The 12,260-nt window shown below is 38.3% G+C and overlaps 1 protein-coding gene across 3 annotated transcripts; it reads left to right on the forward strand.

The window, feature by feature from the left end:
* Positions 1-340: 340 nt before the first annotated feature.
* On the forward strand, positions 341-10,870 carry LOC307036318 (sterile alpha motif domain-containing protein 3). 3 transcript variants are annotated; one of them, XM_079676528.1, is made up of 6 exons: positions 341-875; positions 2,219-2,258; positions 5,380-6,370; positions 6,568-6,717; positions 8,665-8,754; positions 9,313-10,870. In XM_079676528.1, exons 3-6 carry the CDS (start codon positions 5,387-5,389, stop codon positions 9,616-9,618), a joined length of 1,530 nt encoding a protein of 509 aa, XP_079532654.1. In that variant the 5' UTR covers positions 341-875; positions 2,219-2,258; positions 5,380-5,386; the 3' UTR covers positions 9,619-10,870. The 3 variants fall into 3 exon arrangements, with proteins under 3 accessions (XP_079532654.1, XP_079532655.1, XP_079532653.1); XM_079676529.1 differs by lacking the exon at positions 341-875 and having other exon boundaries at positions 1,820-2,258; positions 5,380-5,512; XM_079676527.1 differs by lacking the exon at positions 341-875 and having other exon boundaries at positions 1,821-2,258.
* Positions 10,871-12,260: the final 1,390 nt, after the last annotated feature.

The following is a 12,260-nucleotide window of genomic DNA, read 5'->3' on the forward strand; positions in this document are numbered from 1 at the left end:
ACTGGTCTGGGGGAAGCTCGCGAGTGTGTGCGTGTGTTTGTGTATTTTTGCGTTCGTGTGTATTGTGTTAGTTTCCCGGGGAAAACACTCACGAGAAACACCGGCTGTTGTTATGCCTGCTTTGACGTAAAGTTACTCCGTTCTCCGCTTGTAATTATGCCGTTACAAGCTTCAAAGTTGTATTTATCATCTGAATTTGCCGAAACAAGTTTAATATTCTGGAAGCCAAGACTTTGTTTATTTGAAATCAGATGAAAACAAACTGTAACGGACCCTGCCGTGTTATCTATGATTACTATACATCATACATTCATAATGTCAGCGGGAGGGAGGGGGGAGCATCGCTACGTAAAAGCATTAGTGCGAGGGAGAGCTGTCATCTTCCCTTTACAAGCTTCAAACATGTATTTATCGGGAGATTTTGGCAATAAAAGTTTCATATTCTGAAAAAAATTCCCTGGAAACCTCCAAAACTCTTACACAAAAAGAGGATCTCTGCACACGCTTTTTTTTATATCAGCTTTGTGTTTCAATGGTTTTGCCACTGTAAAACCCAATGTTGCTCTTTAGTTATCATGACTCATTTTTACTTGTCAATACAACACAGATTTGTGCAAAAAGTCATTTTAACTTAAAATAATTAATTGATAACGTCTCAACCACATGGAAGTTGACTCAATTAAGACCCTTTGTTATGTTAACAAGATAAATCAAGTTGAGTCTAGTTGAGTTGACAAATGCACAAAAGTTATAGACTTGTGCGTCATCACGCTGTACGCTGTGTAGCACGTTTTGCGTCCTTCCCTGCTAAGCGCGCGCATTGTTCGGTGGATGGAACAACGCCAGAGACTGAATATACATCGTATTTTAACAAGGTGAGTGTAAATGTTATATTGATAGCTTACAAGTAATATTTAAGACATGTTTTACGTTTTTTAATTGGTTACATTATCGTCCGTGTTGCCCGTTTATTGAAAACGGAACAGCAAAACTTTTGGTGAAATTCACAGTGGGAATAGCTAACAGCTTAGCAGCCCGAGTTAGCTAGCTGCTAGCAAACAGCGCAGCCATTCCCTCCTGTTTGACTTGTTGATTAGTTTGTTTCCCAGACTTTTTAATTTAAATTACCCCCTGCCCAGTTTGGTGTGCGTATTGAGAATGTCTTTTTTATTTCATTAAAAAATTGTGTTCTTCAAACTTTTAATTGCTATAGTTAAAATGAGTTGCACGTGCACTAAATAGGCTATGAGTAAACCATGGTGGAGAATTTTTCGGACAACAGTTAATAGGATGCGTTTAATTTTTACTTATTATACACATATATATATACACATATATTTGTGTGTGTAGTTTTTTTCACATGCTGTTGCAATTGGTTGCAACAACTAGTAACGTTAGAAAAACTACAACACCACACCGGATCTAGCTAGACTGGAAACAAGACAATAGGCACGCCGTTTGGCAGCCGGCCAATAGTAGTAGGCTAACGTTACGGTTCGAGTGAGTGGCGAGCGCGATACGACGAAATGGATGATAAAAAGATTCAGAGAAATGGCCCGCCTTGCACGCAAGTACTTAGCAGCACCGGCAACATCACTACCTTCTGAGAGGTTGTTTTCAGTGTCTGGGCATGTTGTGCAAAAGAAGCGAGCTTCACTGTTGTCTGAAAATGTCAACAGGTTTGTCTGTTTGAGTAGCTGGCTGAAAGCAAAGAAGTTGTAGGCTTACCTGTAAAGGTAAGCCTACAACTTCTTTGCTTTCAGCTTTCAGTTTTATTGGTTACCTAACTGTTACCGTTCATTGTTTCTGAAATACGTTTTCTGACTGCTATGTTCACAGCAAACTTTAGAAAAAGGAAATATTAAGCCATGGTTTAACTTTATAATTGTATTTTGTACTGCCCTGTTTGCATGTTGCTTCTAATAAAAGAAACATGTGCATAAAGCAAGCCAATCCACTTTTCCATGTTCATAAGAGCATTAAAATGAAAAAAAATAATGGGACAAAAATAAATCAAGGGACATTTAGAATAGATAAAATTGTGTGATTAATTGCGATTAATTGTGAGTTAACTATGACATTCATGCGATTAATCGCGATTAAATATTTTAATCGTTTGACAGCACTAATATATATAGCTTTGAGGAAAATATAACATGCTTATTAAACTACCATGTAATATCTCTGTCCTAATTCTTTCTTACTTTTCTTTTTCCAGGTGTACATGATCAAGATCCAAACGTGAATGCGGTGGATTTGTAAGTTTTGTACCTATTACTCAGGAAATCGCAAAAGAATAATTGAACATTATAGAGCCATTCTTGGACATCATGGAAGAAATTGCCCTTTGCCCTGTATCTACAGTGACTGTCCGCTAGTTTTCCGATCACAGGAATCCCTTAATAAGCATTTAAGAGAACATGGACTTTCACATCATGGACCTGTTGGAGGGTTAAACCTTAAAATTAACTGTCAATTGTGTGACTTCAATTATCCAGTGACTATAAAACAGTACTTTGGTCATCTTGGGAAACATCTTAGAAACAAAGAGACAGTTACCTGCCCTTTTAATCACTGTTCTCACGAAACAAGAAATTACACTACCTTTACTTCGCATAAAAGTCGTTTTCACAACAATGCCACACTACAAGACTTGAAATCTGAGCTTATTACTCAAACACATTTAGGCGTGGAACTTGTGGCTGATCAAGTGGTTTCAGATGTCAGTGATGCAGAATGTTCTGAGGATGAGATTGTAAATGAGCTGGAGGATACCTCTGATAAAGTTCAAGCAAGACTTGCGTCTTTACTTCTGCGATTGGAAACTGTTTTACATGTCTCAAAGACTGCAGTTCAGCAAATAGTTACAGAATTTAGGGATATTGGTGTTTTATTGAGTGAGGTAAACAAAAATACTCTTGATAAAGCATTAAGGCAGAATGGATGTACCATTGATGAAAACACTATACATTTAGTAAAGGATACCTTGTGCCAGGCAAATCATTTTAGCTGTCTTTCAGAGGGTGGGTCTTTGTCAACTGACAAAAGGAGGTCATCTTTTTTCAAAGAAAACTTCAGTTTAATCAACCCAGTTGAATATGTTTTAGATTTTTCATCAAAAAAAACATTTGTTTATGTGCCAATCTTGCGTGTTCTTCAAGCGTTATTGAATAGGGGTGATGTAATTGACAGAGTTTTGGAAGAAAACCGAAAATCACCATCTGGCCAGTATAAGTCTTTTTTTGATGCATCGTACTGTAAAGAAAATCCACTTGTTAATGGTGAAGATCTAAGTATTTCTTTGGGCTTGTATATTGATGACTTTGAGATCTGTAACCCTTTAGGCACCTCAAGAAAGAAACATAAGCTGTGTGCAATCTATTGGATAATTGGCAATTTGCCTGTAAGAGACAGATCATCATTGTCTACTATATATCTGGCTGCCCTATGCAAAAGTCAAGATATTAAAACATTTGGTTATGGTCCAATTGTTCAACCACTGCTGAGAGACCTACAGTTGCTTGAAAAGGAAGGAATTTACATCGACAGGTTAGGAACCAGTGTCAGAGGCACAGTGCTATACATTTCATCAGATAATTTGGGGGCACATTCATTTGCTGGCTTTCAGGAGTCCTTTAATGTGGACAAGCTTTGCAGATTTTGCCTTGCAAGTCGAAAAGATATTCAAACTTGTTCTGTAAGAAGTGGGTCATTTGTATTGAGAACGATAGAGTCACATAACCTGAACCTGTCTGAGCTTAAAGAAAACACAAATTTGAAAAGTGTAAATGGTGTAAAACGTGAATGTGTTCTAAATGAACTACAATACTTTCATTGTATAACAGGGTTTCCACCTGACTTTTTGCACGACCTATTTGAAGGCATTGTACCCTTTGAGCTGTGTTTGTGTTTGAAAAAATTCATTGACAGGAAATATTTCACATTAGATAATTTAAATACTGCCATACAGTACTTCCCTTATAAGTACTCTGACAAAACCAATTGTCCTCAAAAAATTTCTGTACATTTTCATTTGTCTGGAACCATAGGAGGAAATGGCCACGAGAATTGGACTCTGTTAAGGTTGTTGCCATTAATTATTGGTGATGATGTCCCTGAAAATGATGATGCATGGTCTCTGATTCTGGAACTGAAAGACATTGTTGAAATCTTGGCATCGTCCGCTTTTACAGATGAAAGCATCTGTTACCTAGAAGCAAAGATCTTTGAACATAGGAAACTTTTAACAGATGTATTTCCTGATGTGAAACTCAAACCCAAACATCATTTTCTAGAGCATTATCCCCATCTGATTCGTTGCTTTGGACCTGTGGTTGACTTCTGGACATTTCGCTTCGAAGCAAAACACAGTTTTTTCAAGAAAGCTGTTCGTGATATTAATAACTTCAAGAACATTGTGTTGTCTCTGGCCAACAGACACCAGCTTATGTTGGCATACCATTTTGACATGCCTTGCCTGTTCAAGCCAGCAGTAGAAGTAGAGAGGACAACACACAATTCCCTTGAAAATGTGCCCCTCCCAGTCAAACTAGCTATTCAGCACAAATTCAGTCATCCGACCACTATATCACTTGCCACAACAGCCTTAATACATGGAAAAAAATATGTAAAGGGGATGTTTGTATCATTTGGAAGCACAAGTGGACTCCCTGATTTCTGCCAAGTCCTGTACATTGTGATAGTGGACAACAAGGCATTCGTTGTTCTTCAACCTTTCTCTGGTTGTTACCTGGACCACTATAGATGTTATGAAGTTTGCAGTGCTGAGGATTCCCAACTGGTTGTGGTCGACCCTGCAGAGCTGAACCACTACGTCCCCCTGACAGCCTACGTGGTGCAAGGCAGACTCCTGATTTCTCCCAAGGCATTCCTGCTTATTTTCAGGATAATTTAAGTAATAATAATTGTCTTATAGGCCTTAGTTTCATTAACAACTCTACCTTATGTTCTATACTTTTATATAGTTCATTATTTTACTACCATTGTTTTTAAATAATAAAAAATAACCTTCTTTACATCTTAACAGGGTTTAAACAAAATCTTAAATTGATAGTCTACGGCAAGGCCACAACGCCTTGCATTGCACTCTCCTACAGCAAAACCCCATACTTAGTTGACTGAAGCCCCGTCCTTTTCCCATCTACACTAAATCTCTTCACCGAAAATAGCAGATCTACAAGCTCACAACATGTCAGACATAGTGAGCTTGTAGATCTGTAATTTACACAGAATGTTCCCAATATTGGGATATAGGCCTCATGTGGTTAAATTACTTACTAGGTCGGGGTTCTACTATGACATGTCATCATTACTTTGCCTTGTTTATAAGAAAATGTATATTTGTTTTGTTCTTTTTAGATTCACCATGTTGCTGCGTGTCATCCTAACCGAAGAGGACATTCGGAGGGTCACCATTGAGAACATGCCCGACACGGTTGATGACCTGCACTTGATCCTCAAAAACAAGCTTGGATTGGAAGGAGTTTTGAGGGTACAATTTCAAGATCCAATGTTCAATAACGAGCTTTGCAACTTGAGTAACATGTCAGATCTCCCTAAAGATAAAGTGACTTTAAAAGTGTACAGTCATCCTCTTGAAGAACTCCAAGTTCATACAGAAGAACTTTATTATCATACAGACTCAACGTTGGACACTGCGAGCTTAACCACAACCCCTGAGTCGAGCCCCAGTCGAGTCCAGTCCACCTGCAGTCGTCACCTGCCTCAGTCATTTCAGATCCCTACTTTTGCGTTTGATACAGAGCTAAGGTTAAGGGAAGGAAATGAAGCCTTCCAGAAGGATGGAACCCTTCTTGATATCTCCAAATGCATGAAATCAGACATTTTGGAAAAAATAGCAGAAGCGGTTTATGCCTATAGCCCATACCCACAACATGAGGAATATGCTTTGGTGGCGCAAGCGCTCATCAAAAAACATCCATGTCTGAGGGAACCAGGGTCTGTCGCTGGATGGCACTGTTGGACGTTTAGTTTAAAGTTTAAAATGGGTAACTTCAGACAAAAGCTCCGAGAGGCTGGATGCCCAGAGCTCAAGATCAACTCACTCAACTCACGGTCATCCAGCACATCTGGGAAAAGAACTCTTAAGAGGGCTAGAAAATCAGAAGTCAACTTCTTGCCAGACATCCCGGAAGGAAAAACAAAACACTCCCTTGACGAAGAAAGGACAGCAATGCTCACAGAAATGAAGAAGAGGAAGGTTGATTGGAAGCAAATTCAAGCGATGATGACCAGCACCTTCTCTTTGCGGAGAAAGGAAATCTTAGAGGAGGAGCCACCTGTGGCTGACATCAAAGATAAATGGCCAGCACTGTTCTCTGAACGTCAGGTAAAGTACTTCTCTATTTCAAATGTGATTGAGGAAGATCAGATTGGAGGCTGATTAAGAATAGAAAGATATGTTGTACACAATGGCTAATGTCTGCTGTCATGAAGATTATACAGTTATATACATACAGTATATCAGTGATATTGAATTTACAGCCAATCCCTCGGCTTGTTCTTTGCTTCTTTTATGCCTACTAGATTGAAGCAGAGTTTGCTCGCCTCACCACTGTTGACCTGAAAGGCTGCCTCTTCGCTGGTCTTGACAAGTATCTGCAGAGGTTCATTGATATCTACAAAGCCAAGCCTGGTGTGGTGGAGCTGAAGAAGCTGTTGACAACACTCAGTGATGTACAGGACTGTTTCAGAAAATTAGAATATTGTGATAAAGTTCTTTATTTTCTGTAATGCAATTAAAAAAACAAAAATGTCATACATTCTGGATTCATTACAAATCAACTGAAATATTGCAAGCCTTTTATTATTTTAATATTGCTGATTATGGCATACAGCTTAAGAAAACTCAAAAATCCTATCTCAAAAAATTAGAATAGTTCCTCAGACCAAGTAAAAAAAAAAGATTTATAACAGCAAAACACAATCAAACATTTGAAAATGTCCATTAATGCACTCAGTACTTGGTTGGGAATCCTTTTGCACGGATTACTGCATCAATGCGGCGTGGCATGGAGGCAATCAGCCTGTGGCATTGCTGAGGTGTTATGGATGCCCAGGATGCTTCAATAGCGGCCTTTAGCTCATTAGCATTGTTGGGTCTGGTGTCTTTCAGCTTCTTCTTCACAATACCCCACATATTCTCTATGGGGTTCAGGTCAGGGGAATTTGCAGGCCAATCGAGGACAGTAATGCCATGGTCAGTACACCAGTTACTGGTGGTTTTGGCACTGTGGGCAGGTGCCAGATCATGCTGGAAAATGAATTCCTCATCTCCATAGAGCTTTTCAGCAGACGGAAGCATGTAGTGCTCTAAAATCTCTTGGTACACAGCTGCATTTACTCTGGGCTTGATGAAACACAGTGGACCAACACCAGCAGCTGACATGGCTCCCCAAACCATCGCTGACTGTGGGAACTTCACACTGGATTTCAAGCAACTTGGATTTTGCTCCTCTCCAGCCTTTCTCCAGACTCTGGCGCCTTGACTTCCAAATGAAATACAAAACTTGCTTTCGTCTGAAAAGAGGACTTTGGACCACTGTGCAACTGTCCAGTGCTTCTTTTCCTTAGCCCAAGTCAGACGCCTCTTCCGTTGTCTTGAGTTCAGAAGTGGCTTGACCATGGGAATACGGCTATTGTAGCCCATTTCCCGGACACGTCTGTGAACAGTGACTTTTGATACCTGGACTCCAGCTTCAGTCCACTGTCTTTGAAGCTCCCCCAAATTCTGGAAGCGACTCTTCTTCACAATGCTGTTAAGGCTGCGGTCATCTCTCTTGGTTGTGCAGCGTTTCCTGCCACATTTCCCCCTTCCAACAGACTTTTTGTGGATGTGCTTTGAAACTGCACTCTGTGAACAGCTTGCTCTTTGAGAAATTTCTTTTTGTGTCTTACCCTCCTGATGGAGGGTGTCAATGACGGTCCTCTGGACAGCAGTCAGATCAGCAGTCTTCCCCATACTTGTGATTTAGTTTACTGAACCAAGCTGAGTGTTTTTCAAGGCTCAGGAAACCCTTGCAGGTGTTTCGAGTTAATTAGACGATTCAAGTGATTCGTTGAACACCCTACTAGTATACTTTTTCATGATATTCTAATATTTAGAGATAGGATATTTGAGTTTTCTTAAGCTGTATGCCATAATCAGCAATATTAAAATAATAAAAGGCTTGCAATATTTCAGTTGATTTGTAATGAATCCAGAATGTATGACATTTTTGTTTTTTTAATTGCATTACAGAAAATAAAGAACTTTATCACAATATTCTAATTTTCTGAGACAGTCCTGTAAGTATGCTTACGTGATATTTTACACTGTTTTTCTGTTAAAAAAAGTTCTTATAGTAAATGTTACTATAGCGTTGGTTCAGTAACAGGCTTCTCCCAGTCCCTGTCTCTCCAGCTCTTTATAAACAGCAAATGTACTTTCACACAGGTCAATGGTGTCATCCAATTAGGAGAAAGAACCGCTTTATCAGCTTCAATTTGATAGTTTTTACAATTTTGTCTGCAGCTCTCACTCACACTCACACACACTTATCATTTATTTACTGTTAAATACTCTATTCTGATGTTATCTGACTGAAGCTGTTCCATTGGTTGTGTATTGTCTATTATTTTTAGTGTTCCAACCAATGGAAAAGGACCGTTGTGTTGATGGGGATCCCCCACTACCTCAAAGAGGTTTCGTCCAACTTTTACAAGAAAGTTCAGGTATATTTTATTTTATATTTATATTTTCCGTCAGTGCAGATCAGGCCCCCATTCTTACACTTACTTGTACGTATCCTGTATTTTAGGACCTAAACAGTGGGTTGGGACCAATCATGAGTAAAAGGCCCTTTCTTTGTTTCCAATTTTCCTCAAAATATTTACTTCATTTTTGAGCGCTAACCGATCCAACATGTGGCTTTGTGTGTATGTCCGTACCAGCATGGCCTCGATGGCAGTGTCCAAGCTTAGGAGTATAAATGAACTCATCGAAAGCACCGCTCATTTCACACTGGGTGGGATTTTTTTTTTTTTTTTTTTAATAAAGCCCTTAAAAAATTAGGTTTTTAAGTACTCAACAGCTCATACTCTTTTTTTTTTTTTTTTTTGTGAAGTGTTGTGAGATTGTAGGTCAGCTATTTTCATTAGTTTGGGTCCCCGGGAGTGTGTCTTAAGATAAAAAGTTTAGGAACCACTGGTGTGTTTCATGCTTAATGCTGTTGTGGCCACAACAACAGAATCAATAAAGGTTTATTTTATCACGTTTTCCACTTTGTTTAGGCCACAGATGCTGAGGAGGACATGACAAGAGGAATGATGCTGGGCATCCTCATAGTGGCAGACGGGGATGATACTGTCAGTTTCGCAGTGGTCATCGAGGAAGAAATCATCTTTCCATCAGTCAGTGATTTTCCAACAGCTGTGTCACTGCTGATGGGTCTGCTCTACGCACTCAACATCGACTATCCCAAAGGCATAAGGTACACATTTGAAGTCATTCAGAAGGTGCTCATGGACATTGGTGGAGGCCATTGCACTGCTTTGGTTCATGGCTTGAGAAACAAACTCTTGAGGAAGACCATGTAAGCTTAAAGCAGAGTTTAAGCATTGACCCTGAACTTGATGGACATTGGAGGAGTCATGGACTGAGAAATGGACTCCCATTTAAGTTTGATTGTTGGAGAACTGCACACAGCAATATTGTGTATTGTTACATGGCTTGAGATACAGACTCTTGAGGAAGCCCGTGTAAGCTTAAGGCAGAGTGTAAATATTGATACTCAAGTAGAAAATGCAAGTTCAACTGAACAAACAAAATGTGAACTTGGTATGAGAAATGGACTCTATATTTTGTTATTTTGGTTAGACATCCTGTAGATTGTGTACTGCATTTGACAATTTAATGACTTGTGCAGGTTTACATGCCACTTTGGAAGGGCACACACTGTGGATTTGTTGGGATATTTACACTGTGGATTTTGGGTATAGCGACACAGTGTATTTGGAACACAGTAACACACAGTGTATTTGGGACACATAACACACGGTGTGGATTTATTTGGGGGACACAGTAACACACAAGGTGTGTATTTATTTGGGGGGGACAGTAACACACACGGTGTGTATTTATTTGGGGGACAGTAACACACACAGTGTGGATTTGTTGCACTGAGGTTTTATCCACACTGTGTGAAACTTCAGTGTTTACTTAATCTTATTTGCGATGCATTATTTAGAATTGCACATGTTTTGATGCATTTTTTTTATTCTTTAGTTAATTGCTCTATTTGTAACTGGCTGCACATTGTTGAATGCCAACACGTTTGTTTAAGATGTCATCAAAATGAAAACTTAAATGTCGACTTAAATTTCTATAACTTGCAATGCAAAATATATTTGAGTATTGATGATTGCCTAAATAGGATGCATTAAATAATAGATAACACATCAAGTATTATGGTAGTATGATTAACTGCCCACAGTGAGATGGTAAGAAAGAACAAGGCAAGGCTATTAAAAAAAGCTTTCTGGTACAAATGTTCCATTTTGATGACATCATGTGTTGGTACTGTCTTAAAGGAGTAGTTCACCCAAAAAAGGGACTTATTTTCTATCAGTTACACACCCCATGAAGCCTTGAATTCATGGAGATTTATTTTTACTTTTGTTGGATTGGATCGTTGGATGGTTGGATTGTTGGATGATTGTCTTCTGATGCATTATTCTTGTTCCCAAAATTGTTTTTATTGAGACTCATCTGTTTTTATTAAAGATGCTTGAGTTGGATCTCAGTGTTTTTGGTTCATAAAGTTGTATCTTCAATAAAACAAGAAACATATTGGGCAGTATTTGTTGTTAAATTGTATTAGATGTCTGGGGTGAAAACTGCATTACATTTAAGCAGATAAACTCATTAGCATTGCAGTTAAATCAACCAAAAACTAAAGTAGTATTGACTTAAGGTTAAGTTATATCAACTAAAGGTATCAAGTTATATCAACTGAAGTTATCAAGTTATATCAACTAAAGGTATCAAGTTATATCAACTGAAGTTATCAAGTTATATCAACTAAAGCTATCAATTAGTGAAGTTATATAAACTTAAGTTATCAAGTTATATCAACTAAAGGTATCAAGTGCTGAAGTTAAATTAACTAAAGTTATCAAGTTATATCAACTAAAGCTATCAAGTTAGACAAACTAAAGTTGGAGTTGAGTCCAATAGCAATATTTATTTGAGTTAACTCAATTGTCTTTGTTGTCTTGACGTAAAATTCTTTCGCAGCATGGATACGCAAATATTTAAGTTGAAACAACAAGTTGGGTCTTACAGTGTAACCTTGGAGAGCCGTATGTTTACTGCCACCCTAAAAGGACCTCAAAAATGTTAAAAATGTTAATAAAGAATTTATTGAAAAGTTAGTTGGCTGATTGTTTTATATTGGCTCAGCCAGGTTATATGGGATGCCCAGTCTACTATATATGATATGGGTCACTCATTTTACAATATTAAACTTTGATTTCTTATCTTTAATTTTTCATCCTTATGTAGAATGCTATTACGAAACACACATTTGGTTGTTTATAGCATGAAGAACATCTGATTTAATGTGAGGTAGGGAAATAATAATTTGAGTATAAGTATGTGCATATAAATATGTAATTTACAACAGCTGTACACTGCTTGAAAAGCTTGAAAATGCACCTTGAAAATGCTTGAAAAGTGCTTGAATTTGGAAAAGGTGTAAGAACCCTGCATTTTGAATATCAGTGTTTTAAACCTGCTAACACGTGACTTTTTGTCAGATTCCTGTGTCTTACGTGGAGAAACGTGTGCAGTGGTTTGCAAAAAGTGCCATGTTGATTTGCAAATTGTGTGAAAAGCCGAAAACGTGTTTAGAGTTTTGGAGATTTGAGCCGATGTTTTGCTCTTTGAGTGTCAGTTAAAATAATAGTGCTTTATGTAACATTTTAGTGTGTTAGCAATCGAGAAAAACTTTAAACACTTAATCCAGGGTAAAAGCAACATGTTAAGAACTCAGGCACTTAGGAGGTAGGACCCAATTGCACGACCTGGGAGACAGAGGTAAAGTATTTGTAAGATCATGAACAGCAAAAATGAACAAAAAATGGTCTCAATCACTCTCTAGCTTAGATGACAAGAAAAAAATGGAGAACAAAAATGAAAACGCTCACGTAGTGAGGATCAAACTTATCAATAAGTCAAA

Source organism: Notothenia rossii (assembly GCF_949606895.1).
Source record: "Notothenia rossii genome assembly, chromosome: 4".
Taxonomy (NCBI): Eukaryota; Metazoa; Chordata; class Actinopteri; order Perciformes; family Nototheniidae; genus Notothenia; species Notothenia rossii.

Coding starts and splice junctions, on each gene's coding strand:
- LOC307036318 (XM_079676528.1), top strand. CDS start 5,387: ATGTTGCTGCGTGTCATCCTAACCGAAGAGGACATTCGGAGGGTCACC. Junction 6,371..6,567: donor CACTGTTCTCTGAACGTCAG/GTAAAGTACTTC, acceptor TATGCCTACTAG/ATTGAAGCAGAGTTTGCTCG. Junction 8,755..9,312: donor ACTTTTACAAGAAAGTTCAG/GTATATTTTATT, acceptor CACTTTGTTTAG/GCCACAGATGCTGAGGAGGA.